This window comes from Anolis sagrei, chromosome 5 (genome assembly GCF_037176765.1).
Source record: "Anolis sagrei isolate rAnoSag1 chromosome 5, rAnoSag1.mat, whole genome shotgun sequence".
Taxonomy (NCBI): domain Eukaryota; kingdom Metazoa; phylum Chordata; class Lepidosauria; order Squamata; family Dactyloidae; genus Anolis; species Anolis sagrei.
Genome location: NC_090025.1, coordinates 48,337,032 through 48,359,742, shown reverse-complemented (window position 1 = coordinate 48,359,742; position 22,711 = coordinate 48,337,032). Strand labels below are relative to the sequence as shown.

Genomic DNA, 22,711 nt, shown 5'->3' with positions numbered 1-22,711 from the left:
GTTTTACCAGAACACAAGTTTAGGCTAATGCTAACTGTCTACTTCATTGCACATTTTATGATTTGACAGTCATCATATTGGCACTGCAAAGTACATGACAAATAGGTGAGAAAAATATTATTGTTCCTTCAAATAATGCTGTATTTGCGGTATTTTTATTTGTGGTATTTTTATTTGTAGTTTTTGTATCCCGCCCTTCTCAACCTCGAAGGGGACTCAGGATGTTTCACAGTGTTTGCAACAATTCAATGCCATTGATAAAAAAAACCAATATAAAACATAAAAAACCCTGATAAAACATTAAACATTATTAAACACAGTACATAAAATCACATATCACACAAAGACATAGCCGTTGTCCATAAACAGTCCTGTACATTTATTTGTCCTGTTTAAAACAACAAAGTGCTTACCTGGAAGCAGTTTTTGAACTTCTTGCTCACTAAATAGAGTGCTATTGGGTTTATGCAGGAATTTATAGTAGCTAGATTCAAGCCAATATAATCCAATGTCAACAAAAAGCTAGAAGTTGAAAGAGGGAAAAGAAAAACAATTGTTATCCTTTTCATATTGGAAATATATTACTCAGCCACCTGTTCCTTTGGGAAATTGCTTTTTGATTGTCTGCATAGCAGAGTAATTGATTCTGCAGAATATTAAAACTTCAGTTGTATCAAACATTCACCTATGTCCCCTCAGGTAAAAATGAAGTAGTAGGGATATTCCAGCCTACCAACATCCTAGGCAAGTGCAAACTTTGGGCACCTCTGTTCACATTCTGCTTTATGTGCTAGTGCCAGTGGAAGAATTAATCCACTCTGGATTTTTGTCTGATCTTTAAAAGAGATGTCTTAGGTACTGAAGCCTACCTTTCAAAAGCTGCAGTTCCTTGAATGTCTGCAGTAAGATTCACAGCCCATTGACAATAGAATCACTACCATGTCTGAATAATTAACCCCCCCCCCCCCCCAGTTCCCATAAAAGCAGAAGATGTCAGGGTCCATGAGAAAAATAGCAACCAGAGAGAGATTGTTTGACACAAAGTTAAACTTGCTCTTATATTAATAACTGATTGCTTGAACTGTGGTTTTGAATAGGGATGAACAAACAAAAAGTAATGAAAGTAAATGAGACAAACTTTCAGTTAATTTAGGCATGTTTATACAAACAACTGAAGTTGTTATTGTGTGCCTTCGAGATGTTTCTAAGTTATGGCAACCGTAAGATGGCCCTTGTATAAACTGAATAAATAAAAATAAAAGTTCAAGTATCTAATGGCCTGGGTGAATGAATCTGTTCAGTTTCTTCCACATTATTTTTTTAGGCCTCAAGTTTTTCTGCCTCTTAATAGAAGGAAATTCGCTTATTTAAGTAACCTATTATCAAAACAAACTGAAACAAGATTCCCACCCACCCCAACTCGCAAGCATGTTAATACTTAACTTACAATTACCCCGCAGAAGGAGGAATATTACACCTTGTTAGCTAGAATAATTACTTCACTATCTCATCGTTATTGAAGAAAAAATTAATTAAAAGTAATGTGATGTTTCTTTATTACATCCATACTCTAGAGCAGAGGTTGTCAAACTTTTTCAGCCATAAAGCTCTTTTTGAAGCAAAAGTTTATTGTGGAGCTCCAATAAATGTTTTTATATTATATTATATTAATTATATTATTTTATATATAATGTGTGTGTGTGTGTGTGTGTGTAATTCACACAGTAGAAAAAGGAAAAGGAAAAAGAAAGAACAACACAATATCTAAAATGAAGAACAATTTTAACCAATATAAACTTAACAATATTTCAGTGGAAGGCCCCTAGGGCCATCCAGTCCAACTCCCTTCTGTCATGCAGGAAAAGCACAATCAAAGCACCAACAACAGATGGCTATTCAGAATTGCAATGATGATGGTGATGATGATGATAATATTGATGATGATAGCAGAAGCTCCAGAGGACATCCAGTCCAAACCCCTTCTGCTATGCAGGAAAAAAAAACAATCAAAGCACCCTCAATAGATGGCCATCTGACCTTTGTAGTAACAATAACAACCACATAACAACAGCAGCAGCAGCAGAAACACCAGAGGCCATCCAATCCAGGCCCCTTCTTTTATGCAGGAAAAACCCAAGCAATGCGCTCCCTGAGTGATGGGAGGGAAATAGATGTTGGGAAGCAAAGAAAGAAGGGGTTGGGGGAGGGTCTGGGGGGGGGGGGGGTGAAAAAAAGAGTCTGGGCAGCAAGAGAGGCGAGGAAGAAAGGATCTGTGGGAGAACATTGCTGCTGCTGCTGTCTCTGGCAGCTCAAAACTTCCCTGCATTTCTCAGGAGGAGGAAAGAGGAGGCGGCGAGAAGCAGCATAGTGCAGTGGAGCCTCTCAGTATCACCCGCTGAACCCCCAGGGCTCTGTGGAGCACAGTTTGAGAAACCCTGCTCTAGAGAAAATTTGTTTCAACTGCTAAACTAGAAGCAACCCGAAAGTAAAAACAGAAATTGATGTGCAGAATTGAAGGCATAATGTTGATAGATTATAGAGTTGAGAAAATAGTCTACAGTATCATCAGGAAAAGATTTTAAATATGTACTGTCAATGTTTAGCATGTGTCTCTACTTCGTATGTTCCTTTTCACTCCTCTATCCATAACTTGCTTCTTTCCATTCATCCTTCATTTTCCAAATACAATTGAATTAAGTACTACATTCAAAATATACCTGAGTAATTCACATCTGTTAGGGTCCTTTTCATCATACAACATTAACTTCAAAATCCGGCTCAAATGGAGAGGAATCCAGCAAAGGGTAAAAATCAGAACTAAACAGAAAACTGTCTTTGCAACTTCTCGTCGCTGGAATATGAAAAGAAAATAAGAAGGTGTGAGTGTAGGCCAAACCAAGCATTAAGCTGTCGGTTATAAAGGAAACAGTTTTAGGGCCCATCCAAACAGGCCTATATCTCGGGAACTGTCTGGGTTTTTACTGGGGGCTCATGGAGCCCAAAGGTCTGGAATGGCATCCAACCCCTCCTCTCTACCCCCCAAACAACCTTTAAAAGTAAACAAAATTTACCTGACCACCTGTAAGGTCCTCCTTGCATCCTCCTAGCACAAGGAAATGATGCACCAGGAGACCAAGGAGATGGGACGACGATTTTCTTCCTTGTCATTTCATCACGCAAGGTGGCCAGGTACATTTTCTTTACTTTTAAGCATTGTTTGGGGAGAACTTCGGGGAGGCTGTATGCCATCTTGATAGTAATCGGGATGGCATGTAACCACCCTCCCTGGGAAAGTCCAAGTTTTGGGTGGGTTGTGGGGACAGAAATGCACGCCAAAATGGGTTTTAAAAACCAGCTTTGGAGCGCATTTCTGGCCTGTGTGGAAGCGTCCTTAGAAAGCACAAATATTAGACCTGGAGTTGGTTACTGATTGTTGCAAGGAAAGATAACAAATCCATTGGGAATTTTTCATTATTAGGAAAGCTGTCACAACAATTTCCCATCAACTGTTCCACACTGTTTCAGAATAGTTTATGGCCAGTCTTGTACAGCAGGTAGCATGTTGGACTGGAAATTGGGAGATCCATGGACCAATCCCCACTAAAACCATGTAATTGTGTGATTATGGCCTCTCTCACTCATTTTTGTTCTCTCGCATTCTCTGACCAACTTTACAAGGCTATTGTGAGGATAAAAGTGGTGAGGAAAAGAGCCATTGACACCACTGTGAATTTACTGAAGTATAGGTGAAATTTAAATGTAAATCATCATCATCTGATATACATGAATTTTCAGGACTGAAATTACCACTCTCAAATCCGGTAGGTCTCCTACCTGTACTAAATCTGACAGAGTGAAGTTGAAAGCTAAATTCCTGATCAAGCACCTATTATCAAAACATTTTTCATATAGCAGTTATAAAATGTTCATAATGGTTTTAATCATTTCCACTATTACAGGATGAAATACATACTTGTTTGGATCTGGCTTAGGAAGAAAAGAACTCTAAAGCATAGCATACTGAGAATAAAAAAGCAACCATAAATCATTGGCACATCCTTCGAGCTGTAGTTCAAGGAATTCAGAAAGGTTAGAGAGTGACCGAGCAAAACTGTCACATTTGTTTTGAAAAGGAAATAACACTGTCTAGTCTCGAAAACACTTTGTCTGCATTATCTCCTTCCACTTTAAACTACCCTTATGGCTCCGAGCTTGCCAGAATACCTTTGGGTCAAAACTCACATTTAGTCATGGTTTCTATTTTTGGAGTGCATTTTATTAAAGCCTGCAGTAAAAACTTCTGTAGACAAGACAGGGAAATACACACTGAAATGGCATCTTCCTTACCTGCTTAAGATGTTCACTGAGAGCTATCCTCAAATTACTCTTTCTCCTGTTTAACATTTCACAGGTCATCAGGGTGTAAAAGAATGCGGTGCACACAAGCGGCATAATAAAATAGAAGCCAAAGAGCCACCAGTCCTTTACTTTGATATAAAACTGTAGCAAGACAAAATGTGACAAATTAATATGAAATGTAGTACTATTTAGTCTGCCGTCTTGTATTTTACACAGGACAGGTATGTCAAACTCTAAGACTAAGCAGACACAAATCTGATAACAGAAAATGGTGACACATTGAAGCCTGTTGAACATTTCAGTCTCCTAGGAACTCTGCTGCTAACTTAAAATTTGCCATTCTCCAACAGAGAAATTTCAAGGCAAGAGTCTAGATGGAAATAGCCAGGTTGCAATTTAGCCAAATTAAAATTAATCAGATTAGAGTTGAGATATTTGACACCATCACTGTAAAGATGAATAAATACTGTAGTTTACCATCCAAGACACACCAGCAAATAATGCCTACCAGTCAAATCAAAGTGCATCATATTCAAGTAACACTGAGTCCAGTTACTTTACTACCTGGGGCAGAGAATCTAGTGTGGATCCAACCCTGCCCCTTGCAGTTGCCCTCTCATGGCATCATAGATCCGTTGCCTGGAATTAAAGCTCCCAGAATTCTTGGTAGCACAATGGATTAAACCCTTGTGCTGGCAGGACTGAAGACTGACAGGTTGGAGGTTCGAATCTGGGAACAGTGCGGATGAGCTCCCTCTGTCAGCTCCAGCTCCCCATATGGGGACATGAGAGAAGCCTCCCACAAGAATGGCAAAACATCAAAACATTCGGGCATCCCCTGGGCAACATCCTTGCAGATGGCCAATTCTCTCACACCAGAAGCGACTTGTAGTTTTTCAAGTTGCTCCTGACATGAAAAAAAAAACTTTATAGTTGTCACATAATAATTCTATTCCCTTTAAGGCCAGTTGAGAAAGTAAAGGTTAGGTTAAAGAAAAGACACAGAATCCTAACAGCAGAACAGCATCAAAGACAAACTCATTTCATTATTCCCATGTGGAAGGTGCCCCCAGTATTCATGGAAACCTCTGTGGGCATAGAAATATTACTCCCACTAGTGCTAGAATTTCCACTGATTTTGAGTTTTACTGTTTTAATTGAATGTATATGTTGATAGCATCATTGATGCTTATGTGAAGCTGCCCTGAATCCCCTTATGGGAGAAGGGCGGGGTAGAAATGAAGGAAATAAAATAAATGCAGAGTAACTGACATAGGAAAATGGAATGACTAGATGATGGGACTGGACAATATTTTAACAAGGAGATGCTAATGATTTATGTTTTTATAGATTCTGTTGTGGTTTTATAATTATATTTATGGTATTGTGAGCATCGAATTGTTGCCTTGTAAACCGCCTTGAGTAACCTGCGGGCTGAGAAAGGTGGTAAACAAATACAGCAAATAAACAAACAAACAAACAAATAAATAAATTGCATTTCTATTGTTGGCACTGGAAAGAATGGACTACAGTTCCTTTACAGGTTGGGAGCTATAGTTCAAAAGTAACATTTTAGAAATTCTGAGTTGCACACTTTTCTCTCTTTTTTGTTTTTGTTTTCCCTTGCATCTTAAAACAAGAAGGCTTTTTGAAATAGAATAGGTTTGCAATTTAATCTGGTCTAAAAAAATTCTCAAGGTATTTCTTAAACTGTTTTGGTCTGGGTATTGCGGCCTTTCTCATGGATGTTGCTGTTATTTGTTGATAGTTCAAAGCTGAGTTGCCCGAAATGACTCAGTCTGAATGTTCGGATTACAGGGCTAGTAATCTTTGCATTTAAAACCCAAGTGTAATACATGTTTTGCTAAAATCTTGTGTCCTGGTGAAGATGCTGGTCTGCTACCTTTTAAGGCATTTTGTGAATGGCTTTGATTTCAAAAGGTCCAGGTTAAGAATGTCTCTCGTAAGTATAATCGTCCTCTGCTATCAGTTGAAAGATTAACTGCCTTGCTTGTGTACCAGGCAGAAAGAGGCCACTTAAACAAGCACTACTCTTGAAAAATGCAGAGTCCAGATTATAGTTTCCAGTGACTTTGTGGCCTGGACTGTTTTGACCTGGAATGTAGCTCTTTTAATGGTATGTGTATTATGTGACAGGAAAAAGCAGATGTTAAAACAGCCCTGTTTCCCCCCAATTAATATTTTAAAAATGTTGGTTCTTGTAGATGGATTTCTTCAGAAAATTACCAAAAGATGCACTTTTCTACTAATGAACTCTATGAACTCATTTTTGCTACTTATCTCTAAAGATGAGTAACATAAACAGTCATCCAGCCACAGGCACACACATGTATGTCAAATAAATGAACTCATGCTCCTTAGTCACTCAGTGAGTTATGCAATAAAAGAGAGCCCCCCTTTTTATAACCATCTTTCCCACATTGTCTGTTTATTCCTCACAGATATTACTCTACTTGGTTCCCACACCAAACACTCATGATGCAAATGGGTGTCTCTTTGCTTCTGTTAAAAGTAGTAAGGCAGCTGTAATTCTGTTTGCACTCCTTTTGGTGGAAGAAATTATTTTAGAATTTGAAGATCAAAGTTTTACAACAAATTAATTTGTTCTAACCAAATATAATTTTTAACTTTTTTTAAAAAAATACAGGATAAGAATTACAACCTTTCCAAAGTCAAATACGTCACAAATAATATCATCAAAATTTTACTGAAGGGAGGTGAGCCAAAAGCCAGCAACAATGCAACTGAGTACTTTCCAAGTGATATTTTGACATTTAAGTAGAGGATCCCTCACACCTCACATATTGGAAAACCATAGATTCTCCTTGGGTATATCTACTAGGTTTGTGCAATCTGAGTAAACCATGATCCATTTCATGTCCCGGCTTTTGGTGGGAGCCCTGATCTAGTTTTTGGAGCCTCCTAAAATCCGGAGGGCAAATATCTGTTTTCACTTTGGGGTGCCAAAAAAGTCATCAGCCCATTTTGGGGGGGGGGGGAGTCCTAGGCTCCCCTTCCCATCATTTTTGCATTAGGATTTTTCTATTCTAGAGGAGAGGTGCTCAGCCGCAGACAGGTATATAGAATCATAGAATCATAGAATCAAAGAGTTGGAAGAGTCCTCATGGGCCATCCAGTCCAACCCCCTGCCAAGAAGCAGGAATATTGCATTCAAATCACCCCTGACAAATGGCCATCCAGCCTCTGCTTAAAAGCTTCCAAAGAAGGAGCCTCCAACACACTCCGGGGCAGAGAGTTCCACTGCTGAACGGCTCTCACAGTCAGGAAGTTCTTCCTAATGTTCAGATGGAATCTCCTCTCTTGTAGTTTGAAGCCATTGTTCCGCATCCTAGTCTTCAAGGAAGCAGAAAACAAGCTTGCTCCCTCCTCCCTGTGGCTTCCTCTCACATATTTATACATGGCTATCATATCTCCTCTCAGCCTTCTCTTCTTCAGGCTAAACATGCCCAGTTCCCTAAGCCGCTCCTCATAGGGCTTGTTCTCCAGACCCTTGATCATTTTAGTCGCCCTCCTCTGGACACATTCCAGCTTGTCAATATCTCTCTTGAATTGTGGTGCCCAGAATTGGACACAATATTCCAGATGTGGTCTAACCAAAGCAGAATAGAGGGGTAGCATTACTTCCTTAGATCTAGACACTATGCTCCTATTGATCCAGGCCAAAATCCCATTGGCTTTTTTTGCCGCCACATCACATTGTTGGCTCATGTTTAACTTGTTGTCCACGAGGACTCCAAGATCTTTTTCACACGTACTGCTCTCGAGCCAGGCGTCACCCATTCTGTATCTTTGCATTTCATTTTTTCTGCCAAAGTGGAGTATCTTGCATTTGCTTTAAGGAGGCTTCTCTTACCTGTTTCTCTACTCTAGAGGAGAGGCAGGCACACATGTTTTCTGGGCCTGCATGCCACACATGCACTCTTTCAAAGCAAGGAGGAAAGTTCTGTTACTTACTCTAGATGAGGTGCTCGGTTGCAAGCAGGTGTGTGTGCTTTCTGGGCATGCACGCTACAAACACACTCTTTCCAAGACAAGAAGGCTGCTCATGAAAAGCAGACGAAGAACTGGCATTGGCTCCCACTTGCATTTGTGTCAAACTCATTTTTGTACTGGGAGGGGGCTTCCTGTTACATACACCCGAAGGTAACGAACATAACAAAAGAAGGAAAACATAGCTGCACACAACTCTAATATGTACACTGTAGAATTAAGGCAATTTGCCACCACTTTAACTAGCATGGTTCAGTGCTACAGAATCATGGGAGTTGTTGTTTTACAGGGTTTTTAGCCTTCTCTGTCAAAGAGTGTGGGTGCCTCACCAAACTACAATTTCCACAACTCCATAGCATTGACCCATGGCAGCTAAAGTGCTGTCAGGCTGCATTAATTCTACAGTGCAGATGTATCCCTTGACATGTTTGTTTCTATCAGATATAGGTAAGCTAAATACATACAGATTTAAAACAGTATTAGAAAACACATCAATTATCAAGTCACATTTAGTTAAGGGAAGTGGGGAGGAATTGCTCTGTAGTATCCAGCCTATGCCTTCATATTTATTTGTGTTTAGAAGCCATCCAGGCTAAAGTTCCCAAGACTCTCTGGGAGTGGATCTACACTGCTATATAACCTTGTTTCTGAATCCAGATTATCTCTTTGAACTGGACCATATGAGTCTACACTGACTTGTAATCCAGTCCAAAGTAGATAATCTGGATTCAGAAACTGAATTATATGGCAGCATTGATGTGGCCTGGGACATGATAATTTGAAGAAAAGAAGCAAGATAGTGGGAAGAGATTCAGCAAATAGTCTACCACAAAGGAACTTCCCATTTGTAGAAAGAAGAACAGAACAAAAATATATCCACTTCAAGATGGATTTTACCTACTATTCTCTGTTAACACTAAATCACTGTGCTGAAGCCTGGAAAAAATACTAGAAATAATATCAAAAGGCTATATTCAGCATATTTAGCATTTAAAAGCATGACATCATGACATTATTAAGTCATAAAAGCTAAAGATGTCTGCAAATGATTAATTATGGTTGTTAAATCTTACACAGATTTCACATCAACCCAATTTTGTACTTTGATGTAAGTGACACAGGCTTCCTTTTGTTTTCCGTACGACTCCACATGGAACTCGTTTTCTACAGGAAGCTTGCCTTTTTCACATGTTCCCTAAAGCACTTGGCCTTTTGGGATTTACATCCTAGTACAAATATTTGGGAAAAAAAAACTATCTAAGAGGTTTCAAAGACAGTAGGGAAGGAAACAATAATGAAGTTTTAATAATGTTACCTGGCATAATTTAATGTAACATTTGCTATAAGTATCAGGTTTACATCTGGAAAGGCTTTCCTTTATTTACCCTCCATTCATTTTTCTGAAAATTTCTGCTTCCTGTTCTTCTTTTTATTTACTCAAATTCGTATTTAAACATTCTCAAAACTACATGGGAGAGGGGCTTTTCTGCAAATCACATATTTGCTTGGAATACTTTTCAAGCACGGGCAGTTTTTATTGTATATTTCAAGTCCTTGTCTATATCTTTACAACAAAGATGTATTTTGTTAAACAAAATCAGCCTGTGGCTATGAGTTTTAGCAGAGGAATGGTAGATGGAAAAACTCTTTAACCATTTTGCATTCATTTTATACATTTCAACCAGCCCCATCATTTATTATTCTGCAAAGAGAATATGTTTAATGAACTTGGAAATTGCATATGTTTAATGAACATGGACATGGAACATGGGATATGTTTAATGAACATGGAGTCCCTGGTGGTGAAATGGGTTAAATCCTTGTGCCAGTAGGACTGAAGACCGACAGGTCTGAGGTTCGAATCTGGGGAGAGCATGGATGAGCTCCCTATGTCAGCTACAGCTCCCCATGCAGGGACATGAGAGAAGCCTCCCACAAGGATGACAAAATATCCGGGCATCCCCTGGGCAACATCCATGCAGACAGCAAATTCTCTCACGCCAGAAGCGACTTGCAGTTTCTCAAGTCACTCCTGACATGAAAAAAAGGAAATAAAGAAATAGAGTGCACCTATTCTCTTTCAATATCAAGAAGTTATTTTTTTTACTATATGCATTATAACTATTTTTAAATAACAGAGACACTTCAGGACAATTTATTTGGGCCTCTAGGAAACATAAGATTTAAGAAAATAAAGGAAAATGGAACTCAGAGGTGGAAAAAGCCAAACAATTATGCAATTCAAAGAATTCATCACAGATCAATTTACATGATTGCAGCAAAATACTAAAAATGGCTGAAAACACCTCTCAAACAGTTCTCCCTCTCTTACTTTTAGATTACATGAGCAAAGTAACACATTGCTCTGAGAAGCTGAGGAATAATTTAGTATTTATGAAGTGTGGATGAAGCTTAAGACAATGCCGGTAGGTTTTCTTGACTAGGGACTTTTCTATACTAACCAGAAAACCCAGACTCACTGTGAATCCATCACTGTCTATTTCCACCATGCATGGAGACTTCCAGTGCATATCCAAGAATTTCCGTGTTTAATCTGACCTTGTCTTGCTTTAGATAAAGTTACAGGATACTTCAGAATTTGCACAAAACTATCCTGGGGATTTACAGCAATTGGAACACTGGATTGAGTCTGTTTTGGAATGATCTTCTGTCCAGACAGACACTTCTGCCAACACTATCCTTTCTGTGTAATGATCAGCACAGTGAAAGAGGGTGTCTTGTCCCTGTGTCACCATCACCATTCCCTGCTGGCCATGGAGCTCTGTCCAAGCACCTGGCCACCTGCAGATGTCAGAATGGGACATTCATGCAATCAGCAAGAAGAAGGGATGAATTTTTTCCCCTTCTTCTTGCTGATCATGGAGGATATCAGCAGACATGACAGGTGATGGCACTTGCAGTGAGCTCTGTGATTGGTGGTAAGTGGTGGCAGCAACACAGAGGACAAGGTTATACTCTTGTAGAGCCAATGCAGTTCTGGCCCATCTGGACAGTGGCCCCGGATTCAGAGTGTACACACTAAAGCTGCTCCTGCGCAGATCTACATCAGAGTAGACTGTCCAGTGCAGATGGCTCAAGAGACTCTGAAATGCAAACTATTTCCAGTTGGTTATGATATGGAGTGGTCACAATTATGGGAACAAATACATTTTCAAAACTTATCAATATGTAATAAATAATATGGAAATCGTATCTAACACCACAGGCCCGTAGCCAGTATTTTGATTTGGGGGGGGGGGGCTGAATCTGAGTGAAAGAGGGTCTACCCTAGCGAATCTTTTGTATCATTACCACAATACCCCCATGCATATGAGATATATTGAGCATAGTGATTAGATCACGATATGAATAAACATAACAGTTTAAATAATGTACCAGTAAGGCCTTTTCGCAGACCACCATGAAAATTTCGGGGGGTGGGGGGGGTGAAGCCCCTCAACCCCCCCCCCCCCCCCCCGCTACATGCCTGTAACACCAGTAAGAATCCTGTTCTGTAAATGCCAATGGACATTACTCCTCCCCCCTTCCCCCAAGTACTGATCTGACTTTAATTGAATTTGAAGCAATCTTGCACTTCCCCCTGGCTCTATCTAGGAATGATTATATATTCCCTGATCCCACCACACTAAGCATTTTGTTTTTCAGCCAAGGAACTGTTTTTAAAATGTGTACCATAATTGTAATTTTTTAAAATGTTTGTTGTTAATTTATTTTATTGTGTGATTTTAATCAGTATTTTTGGGCTTGTCACTTGTAACCCCCCCCCCCAAGTCCTCTTGGGGAGATGTGGTGGGGTATAAAAATAAAGTTATTATTATTATAAAATATAAGTAAAAATTATTTAAAGAACCTACTGGAGAAGATGCCAAGTAGTGGGAATATATATACATATGTGCTGGCATTGTAAATATTTATGTAATTTTTGGGGAAAGGTATTCTGAGAGAGAAGATATTATGAATATAAAAATAGAAAGAAGTCCTAGTATTGCTTTGTTATCATTATATAATAACAAACAGTTGAAAAAGAAGAAAACGATGAAATATCTAACCTATTAAGAGTAGCAAGGAACTGGAGAAGGGTAATAAATAAAATATACAAATTGAAGAGTGGTGTAAGGAATTGTGGAAACTGGCAATAAACAATATGTTGATATGTAAGTTAAAAATTAAAAGAGGCATATGGGAAAAAGTGATTTTGATGAGGTCTGGAGAAAATTTATTGAAAGAGGATTTAAAAAGGATAGAAAGTTACCTCCAGAAGAGGAAATGAAATTTTGGATAGAGAATATAAAAAGAAGTGGCTCAGGTGAAGGGGAAGCGTGGTGATATATATATATATATATATATATACACGTATGTGTGTGTGTGTGTGTGAAATTTACAGTAGATATAACAAGGGGAAAAAAGATTAAGCACTTTGGGTATTATATGTCTGCTGTATTATAAACGTATTTATTTATTTTACAAAAATAAAAAACTATTTTCAGTTAGTAATGTCTTCTGTTTACATAAAAGTTATCAAAAAATCACAATAAAATTCAATAGGTCTTCTTCTGGCACAATGATTTACTAAAGCAAAATATGACATTTGTCAGCCCATAAATTCATCAGTTTGTATCTTAGATTTGATCTTACTTCACTAGAATTTAATAGAGGAATTGAGAATCTGTTTTCTGATAAAAACCTTATTCTGTTCATATTGCTCTGAGATCACACAATGATAGTGATAAACCCACATACACCCACACTTGATTCCATCAGCGTTTCCTTCAAAACATCCTGCAAGTCTCTTGGGAAGACAAATGGCAGCATGTTAGAAGAAACAAAGACCACCAGCATTGAAGCAATGCTCCCCCGTTATCAATTCCGCTGGACTGGCTACATTGTCCGAATGCCCGATCACTGTCTCCCAAAGTAGTTACTCTACTCTGAACTCACGAACAGAAAACGGAATGTTGGTGGACAGGAAAAGAGATTTAAAGATGGGCTCAAAACCAACCTCAAAAACTGCGGCATAGACACCAAGAACTAGGAAGCCCTGGCCCTTGAGTGCTCTAACTGGAGGTCAGCTGTGACCAGCAGTGCTGCAGAATTCAAAGAAGCATGAATGGAGGACAAAAGGGAGAAATGTGCCAAGAGGAAGGCACGTCAAGCCAACCCTGACTGGGACCACCTTCCATCTGGAAACCGATGCCTCACTGTGGGAGAACATACTGATCAAGAATAGGGCTCCACAGTTACCTACGTACCCACTGCCAGGACACCACATCTGGAAGACAGTCATCCTCGAGCTATGAGGGATCGCCTACGTAAATAAGTACACCCACACATCTCTCTCCCCATCTTTCCCTCTTTCTCCCACATTTTTAGGGGAAAAGAAAATCTATCTTTCCAGAGGTCTGAACCACCTGCTTCCAAAGGGCTTTTGAAATGATGTGAAAGACCACATGGAGTTACCCTAATGACCACACACTGCTATTGGGTCACAGGTTGCTCATCCCAACTAACAGGGTTGCTCTCTGATGTAAATTGGTATTCTTTGTACTTAAAATCACTGCCTATTAGACTGATGAGCATAACAATCCAGAACATGTTGCTAATTTTCTAATGTAGGAGCAAATAGAAAGGAAATGTCTCCACTCCAACGATTCACCAATCCATCTGAGATCATTAACTACAAGGATTTTGGGAGAGGAACGAAAATACATTTGTTACTTTGATATATAAAGATTTGATACATACTTTCGAAAAATCAGTATTGGGTATCATCATGCAGGTAATAAGGTCCTTTCCCTTGTAATTAAACTTTATCATAGTAAAGACGATAGCTTCTGGGATTGCCAGGATAAAAGAAAGAATCCAAATGACAGCAATTTCAATAGCTGTGATCAAAGGGACTCCAATTCCCTGAACTCGACTCCAGGAAGCTACTGCTCGGTATCTAAAATAAACAGAGAACATTAAATTTACAGCTTCTCTATTGTCTTTATTAAAAGTCAGAGTTTTAAAGGTGCAATATCATCAACACATTTCAGGATTCTAAACAAAATGCAAACCTTAGTTGCCTACAAAACTACAATTATAATAATACGTAGATTTGGATGACCATTTAAATATTATTGTCCCACAAGCACATGCAGAAAGGTTGCCTGAAATGGCTTTCATTTCATGTATATTAGATATTATGGCAACAGTTCCTTAGCACTGCAAGCTAGGCAAGGGAACTGATATCACATAGCATGAACCATTTTCTTTGATTCTATTGTTATTTGACATATGGTGCAACTTATTCCCTGGTATACCATTACAAATATTTTTAATAAATAAACAATACAATGAAACTATGCAGTGCTCTTTTAGAATTCATAGAACAATTTTAAAAACAGTGTCCTGTGAATAAAAACCCTAGGAAAATAAACATGCCTCTGGAGCCCAAATGTATAAGTCAACCTCATAAACTTGTGGGTGAGCTTTGGGTCCAAAATCGTGGATTTTGATATAACCTGTGGATAAGTTGAGGGTCACTCCATGGAGAGGTGAAAGCAACAGCATTGCCTCAGTGCTCTTTTAAGGGGAAGCACCAAAACAATAAAAAAGTTAAAAGTGGCACTGCAGCAGAGAAAAGAGAGATGATGGGTGTTTCTTCTAGGTTTTCCATGAATGGACTAAGCTCTTGCCTTTTACTACTCTATTCAGAGAACACAAAGAGCCCTTTTTGATACTTACATTAACCTATGAATAAGTGAACCCATTTTTTGCGGGTGGATTTTTTGACTCAAAAATTCTAGATTTATACATAAGTATATACCATAGCTATCAAGTCAGTCTTCGGTGCACAGTATTCCGTAAGAGCCAAATTCTCTATCCCTGCTCTCTCTAGTTTGTTTGTTTGTTTGTTGTTTCATGTCAGGCGCGACTTGATAAACTGCAAGTTGCTTCTGGTGTGAGAGAATTGGCCATCTGCAAGGACGTTGCCCAGGGGATGCCCAGATGTTTCTGATGTTTTACCCTCCTTGTGGGAGGCATCTCTCATGTTCCCACGGGGGGGGGGGGGGGGGGGAGCTGGAGTTGACAGAGGGAGCTCCTTATCCCTCAGAGTCCTTCTCAGAATGATGAGAACTGACACCACATCACTTCTGATCATGATTTTGAAAGGTATTCTGATGAAAATTCAAAGATTAAACAGTGGTGTGATATCTGGTGGGGATGTATCTGGAAGGTTTCATGCATGTTGCCATATTTCTTCCATGGTGCACTAAAATGCTTTGTTTTTCTCAGAATTCTTCTCAAAATGGAAGATAAGTCACTTTAGTTCTGGTCACCATTTTCAGAGAGACTTTTTTTTTAATGTAAGCATGGAGGGGGGAGGCGGGTCTGGGAGTGTTTAGGGGCTGTTTTGGTCATGGAGCGGTTCTGCACATTTGGCCTAAAGTAGACCAAAATAACACAATTCCTGTCTCAAAACATGGGAACCCACTGAACTGAGAGTGAGAGTTTGACACTTCAAACAAGTGGCCATCCCTATATGCATTCTGAAAAAGTTACTAGACTAAAACTAGTTACGAGGCCGACCAGTTATGGGTACTGTTCCATTATTTGAGTGGAGGCCAACAGGGGGCACTCAGGAGAGAAGGATAGTCAATTTTATGAGGGTGGCGGGTGGGTTGAAGGAGGAAAATCGTTTCACCCTGTTTTCCTGTTATTCCCCCCCCCCCCATGTCTCTATAACGGAAACAACTCTTGCTTATGATATGGGAAGGGAGGAAGGGGCATAACCAGCGAAAATGGGAATATGGTTTTCCTCTATCAACTTCCCTCCCCGCATAAATGGGACAATCCCTCTCTCTGTAGTGCTCCCCGGTGGCCTCTGCCCAGATAACAGAACAGTACCCAGTTATGAAAGCACAAACCACCTCCTAGACTTTTTGTGGCTCTATGCCTACAGAAAAGTTAAAAAAAAACCCAACAAATTCTTTACCTGTCCACACTTAGAGCACAGAGATTAAGTACGGTGATTCCCACGGATGCCTTCTGAATAAAAGGGAAACAAATGCAAAGAAATCTTCCCATAGCTGACATCCCGAAAGGCCACTGAGCGTGAAGCTATAGAAGAGATAACAGGAAAAGAAATGATTAATGACTGTGAGAATGCCCAAAGACATGGCTAAATTTTACCATACCTACTCTCAATCCACATCCCATTACATTAAAATTCTTCTGTTTTAAATAATACTTTCACATATCATCGATCATTGAAAAATAGTAGGGTATTTTCTTGAATTATTTATTTAATTATATCTACGCACACCTTGTAGCAGCTAAACACCCTATCTGATCTTGAAAACTAAGCAGGCTCAGTCCAGACTGGTACTTGGATGGAAGACTGCCAATGAATACCAGGTGTTGTTGGTATGTTTCTGAGGAAGCAATTTAGCTGTTCATCAGGAGCACATCTATGTGGTAAATAGAGGTCTGTGGTGGATTATTGGGTTGGCTAGCAAGCTAAGCATCTCTGTGCCAGGATGGTGGCTTTGGACTGAGGGAAAAAGATACTGCCTCTCTCTATGACTTTGTGTGGGCCAGAAAAAGGCTTCAGAGACCTGCTGTTTTCAGTGTGTGTGTGTTTTGGTTGGTTTTTTTTTGGGGGGGGGGAGCTAATAGGCACACCCACAATGGGCCTGAGAATAAACAAAATGGATTGAATGGGAGTAGGGAGCAAGCTGGCTGTTCTCTGAATAGACACTCCACCACATGAGTCTGAAAAAAAAAGAAGTTCTGAATATTTCATGGCTCTGCTTCTGGAATTCCGGAAGACCAACCAGACAGCCACAGTATCTCACAGAGCTTGATTTGTCCACCCTAAGACCGGAGTAGTAATAAACAAGGCATCAGTGCTAAAAAAACATTCCATTTGGATGATTTCTCTAAATGTCACCAAGTGGACTTCATTTTACTTGTTATTTATAATCTGTTTGGCAGTGGTTTTGCTGCTTTATAGAGATGACTCTAACAGCACAATCTAAAACCTAGACAGACACATCATAAGAACGCGCATATGGTAAAACTCAAAAACATAAAATTAGTTTTTGATTACACTTTGAGTGGCACATATCAGAACCTTCTGGGCTATGTCTGGCACTTCTAAAGCTAGCTTTGGACTTGATAAGCAAAAGCTTCCTCCTGTACTATACAACCACTTTGGATACTGTGCTTGTATTAAAACCAACATGCATTTATTGTTAACTTTGACTTCAGGACTATACTTTGCTGGACAGGACCATTTGGCCCAGTATTTTGTTTTCAGTAATAGTTATCCACAATGCTGCAGGCATATAGAAAAATAGTGCTCCTTGTTACGAGCACTGCTCTTCAAGTGACATTATGAATCATAGAGTTGGAAAAGACCTTGAGGCCATCCAGTCCAACCCCCTACCAAGAAGCAGGAAAATCGCATTCAAAGCACCCCTGGCAGATGGCCATCCAGTCTCTGCTTAAAAACCTTCAAAGAAGGAGCCACCAGAACACTCCAGGGCGGAGAGTTCCAGTGCTGAACAGCTCTCACCATTCCCCCCTGAACATTAGCAAGTTTTTCCTAATGTTCAGGTGGAATCTCTGTTCCTGCAGTTTGAAGCCATTATTCCGTGTCCTAGTCTCCAGGGCAGCACAAAACAAGCTTTCTCCCTCCTCCCTATGACTTCCCCATACATATTTATACATGGCCATCAAGTCTCCTCTCTGCCTTCTCTTTTTTAGGCTAATCATACTCAGCTCTGGTATGATAGAATAGTTAATTAGAATAGTTAATTGTATGATCCAACACTGGTATCATGTGTGCAAAGCAAAGACTCTTTGATCCAATGCCAATTTGAACAACAGGATGTGAGCAGGAGATCACATTTCTATTTCCATCTACTCTGTGAGACAAGCCATGTACTCCTGACCCATGCATGCAGCTGAAGTTACATTCTTATCTAGATGTAACTATTTTTTGGACTGGGATTTACATTTCTGCCTACTGATAATGCTGAATAAGAACCTTTCCACTCCTTAAAATAATAATATACGAGTTTAAAATTAATGATTACAAATACCTCCTTCATCCAAAAATATGTAATAAATGTATCCCATCTGGCACAAGAGATACAGTGTCTGTAAAGCAATTGTTTTGGAGCCAGATCAAATATTGCAATGTGGAGTGTTAATTCATCTGCAGCTGGCAAGGAATTTGTGCACAGGGAGGGAGCCGGATTGGAGCTCGGAAAAGTAAGTGATTGGGCTACAATTCCTAGAATTTTTGTGGCAGTTTCTGAGAATTAGTGTTGTTCCTTCATATCCATAGATTCTGTGTGCATGGATTCCACCATCTGCAGCTTGAAGATATTAAAAAATGAAATCCAAAAAGCAAACCTTGGTTTTACCATTTTTGTTTGAATATTTTCAAGCCTTGGACAGTTAAATCAGTGAATGCAGAACCTGTAGATATACAGGGGTGACAATATAAGTAACTCACACTGGCTATGGTAGAAACCATGTGGAAGGGAAGTCTAGCCAGAACTCTTTGTGTCTGGACTTTAACTGAAAAACAAAGTTGAAACCTTGTAATAATGCCAGAGCGTCATTCTGTTAGGACTCAATCTCTCTTCAAAGAATGCTAAGCAAAAAGGATTTATAACCAGATCCACTGGATTAAGGAGAAAGAGTAAAGAGAACAAAAATTGCTTCTGTAATGGTTCAGATCCAGGTCTTAGGTAATGCAAGTCTGTTTTCCAGTGTTAAATGTCAACTAAAATATGAGGCCCTCATAACCTTTACTGTTTCAAAGCAATGTGTACACCAGTTGATGTTTTAGGGTGAATGGGACATAGCACAATAACAGAGCACATGGTTTGCTATTTAGGTTTGATTTTTCTCCAGGCCACTTTCCATAAAAGAGGTTGCAAGACTGGAAACCTTAAAAAGATGCTGCCTGTGGGAGTAGATAATACCCAGCCAGCCAGACCAAAAACTTGATGAACGATAAGGCTGTTCCATGTGTGAGCTAATCCTGTACAACAAAATGACCAGGGAAATAGGACCTCTTTGGAGTATGCTGGCTGGGGGAGTATATGAAAAATAGCTCCCAAAGGTAATTTTTTCAAGTTCAGGAGCTACTCCAGGATTTTGGCTATTACTGGATTTGGTGAGACCCAGAGGCTGGAGTTTTGATATTTTGTCCTAGGGAGTAAACTCTATTGAATAGGACAGAAATTACTTCAAAAGTGGAGAATATAAATTCCATCTATAACTTAAAGGCACCAGATCTCATCCAATCTTGGAAGATAAGCAGTAGCATCCCTGGTTAGTACATGGGTGGGAGACAAATGCCAGGTACTGTAGGCTAAATGTCAGAGGATGGAACTGGCAAACCACCCCTGAATTCCTTGAATCCTATGATATTCATGGGGTCACCATAAGTTGACAGGCAACTTGAAGGCACATATACAAAAATGCACACATGTTCTTATGTTTGTCTGTAATGCTGTCTTTCTTACTCTCTCTGGGCACTTCCAGACATCATTTAAACCTGCTTTGGAGTGGGTTAAATTCCCTACAGCAAAAAAACAAAACAAAGCAAAAAACAGTCTTTGCCCATTGGGTGTCTGCATGTCTTTCTGGTAACTTCCGGGAGGGCATGGGGACACCAAGAACCCACCACGCAAGCCCTAAAAATAAGAGTAAATGTACCGGGCCAACATTATGCCTCTATTCAGGAGAGTACCAATGACATGCCAGGAGGTGGGGTGGGGGAGGAGCAATGTGCCCCCCGCCTTCTGGCACATTTTTGGTATACTCCAGGAGACCTGCAGAGAGGCATCATGGTGGCCCAGTAAGTTCACTCTTAGATTTGAGGCTTTGGGGGTGGATTTGGGGAAGGGGTGGCTGCCCTCTTCACTTCTTCAAGCTCACTGAACCCAAAGAAGCAATTTTTGGGTTGTGCATGTCAGTCATCCCTCCATATTTGTGGTTTTGGCCTTTGAGGATTTGATTATTCACAGTTGTGATTAAAGCATTTTTCCCCACAAACTTTAGGTTCTCCAGTGTGATTCTATGGCCAATTACCTCTTAGCATGCTGGAGGACCTACAGATTTCCAGCGAAAACACCTTTCTATGCATCTCTAGGTCCTCCAGTGCAATTCTATGATCAGTTTCCAGCTGAATTCAACCATAAAGTTCTTCTAGAAGACCAAGAATTTGTGTTTTTGTCAACTAAAAAAAACAGCCTTTTCTTTTCTTTTCTTTCACTTTCATGGGCTCCTATGCCCCTAATCAATGTGGAGGGATGACTGTTTTATAACTTCCAAAATCCCCAGCCATCATGGTCTGTGGAGCTTGTGAGAATTGTAGACCAATAAGTAACTTCTCCAAGTAGTATCTGGCATGTGTGAACACTTTAGCACATCAGGTTGGCAAGATTTAGCTGCAGCTGCAGTAAATCTTGCCAACCGAAAGGTTGACAGTTCGAAGCTGGGTCAGGGTGAGCTCTTGACCTTCAGCTCAGCTTCGTCGCCCACCTACCGGATCAAAACCAGCAATGTGAGTAGGTCAATAGGAACTACATTAAGTGGGGAGGTGTTTTAGGCACAGCGTTCCAAAGGAAAGTTTGCAAACAAAGAAAGCTGTTTGGCATGGAGATGGAGAGACAGCACCCCCCCCCCCCCCATGGCTGGAACTGAGCACAGCCTCTAAAAGAAGTTGAATGACAAGAAAATATACCTCTAACTGTTATCTGTCTTATCATTGTATGAGGGTTGAATGAAAAGTAATGCCTCCACCTTCTTAACTCCTTAACAGATGGCAGTACTGGTATGTGGCAGGTATTGGCTTGTTCAGTAGACTCCTCTCAACAGTTTCATTTTGGCGGGAAGCCTTAGCATTGAACGGTTGTGTTGTTAAAGTGTGAAGTATGGAACCTTGCGCAGACGGTCAATGCGACTTAAGCAACGTGCAGTCATTGAATTCTTGACAAAAGAAGGTGTCACCTCAAAGGAGATTCATCAGAGAATGCAAGCTATTTGTGATTATTGCATTGATGTGAGTACTGTACGTCGTTGGACGAGAAAGTTTAAAGTTGTTGAGGTGTGAACATCGACTTGCATGACAAACAAAGTGTTGGACCGCAACCACCAGGTTTCACAAGCAAAAGGTTGACAGATTGATTTAAGACGATCGTCATATCACTCAGGGAGAAATTTCAAGCATAATCGGCATTTCACAAGAACATGTGGGTCACATTATTGCTTTGCTTGGCTATCGGAAGATCTGTGCACAATGGGTACCCAGGATGTTGATGCCAGAAATGAAAACGCTCAGACTTGAAACTTCAGAGACTGGATCTCACCGTACAACATCCTCCATACAGTCCAGATTTAGCAGCTTCTGACTTCCATCTGTTCCTGATAATGAAAGAAGATCTGCTGGGACATCATTATGCTACTGATGAAGTCATTGAAAGCACTGTGAGACACTGGTTGCGGAAACAGAGTGTTGACTTCTTCCGTGATGACTTCATAAAACTTGTTCATTGTTGGCAGAAATGTATCCAATTGTCTGGTGATTATGTGGAAAAGTGAATAGTGGTAGTTTAAGGGCACATTCTAAGGATTATTTCTATACTTGATATATTAAAATATTCCCATCCAAACCCAAGTAATGAAGGTGGAGGCATTACTTTTCATTCAACCCTCATATAATCTGCATTGAATGTTTGCTGTTCTGTGATCTGCCCTGAGTCCCCTTCAGCATGAGAAAGGCGGAATATAAGTACGGCAAATAAATAAATAAATAAATAAAAAACATCCTTGAACATAAATTCTTGAATTGCAGAATACGTGATAGAAAAAAGTGAAACAATAGTGAACAATGCAAACTATAATAGATTTCAAAAATTCCTCATAATGTCAGAATTGTCAGTCAACCAGTCACATTACTTACACCCCACCTTTTCTTCAAGTGGGGAGCTCAATGTGGCCAAAGAACTGTAACCTACAGGATTTCAGATAGTCGCAGCTGTCATATCTCAATACATTACAGAAAGAAATAATGAGCTCTCTTTATGACTAAAATCCCATTGGCATAAGGGAAGCCACAGCAGACCATATCAGCAGAAATCAACAAAACATAATATTGTTTTGTCAAGAAGGCTGCACAATGAGGGGCCATTTAGTACATGCTGTTCGGGATCCAATGAGGAATGGAAGAAACTGAGAAAATAGAGTTCAGCTTTAATGCTCTGCCCAGTAATCCAAAGTGCTGGAGATT

At 39.8% G+C, this 22,711-nt stretch overlaps 1 protein-coding gene across 1 annotated transcript in view; it reads right to left on the bottom strand.

The window, feature by feature from the left end:
- The window catches only part of EDNRA (endothelin receptor type A), a 40,603-nt gene that overhangs the window by 5,854 nt on the left and 12,038 nt on the right, over positions 1–22,711 (bottom strand). The window contains exons 3-7 of the mRNA XM_060778870.2: positions 16,391–16,515; positions 14,155–14,353; positions 4,348–4,500; positions 2,718–2,851; positions 414–522 (exon numbers count right to left, since the gene is read on the bottom strand). Coding sequence (XP_060634853.2) covers positions 414–522; positions 2,718–2,851; positions 4,348–4,500; positions 14,155–14,353; positions 16,391–16,515 — 720 coding nt within the window. The remainder of the gene's footprint in view (positions 1–413; positions 523–2,717; positions 2,852–4,347; positions 4,501–14,154; positions 14,354–16,390; positions 16,516–22,711) is intronic.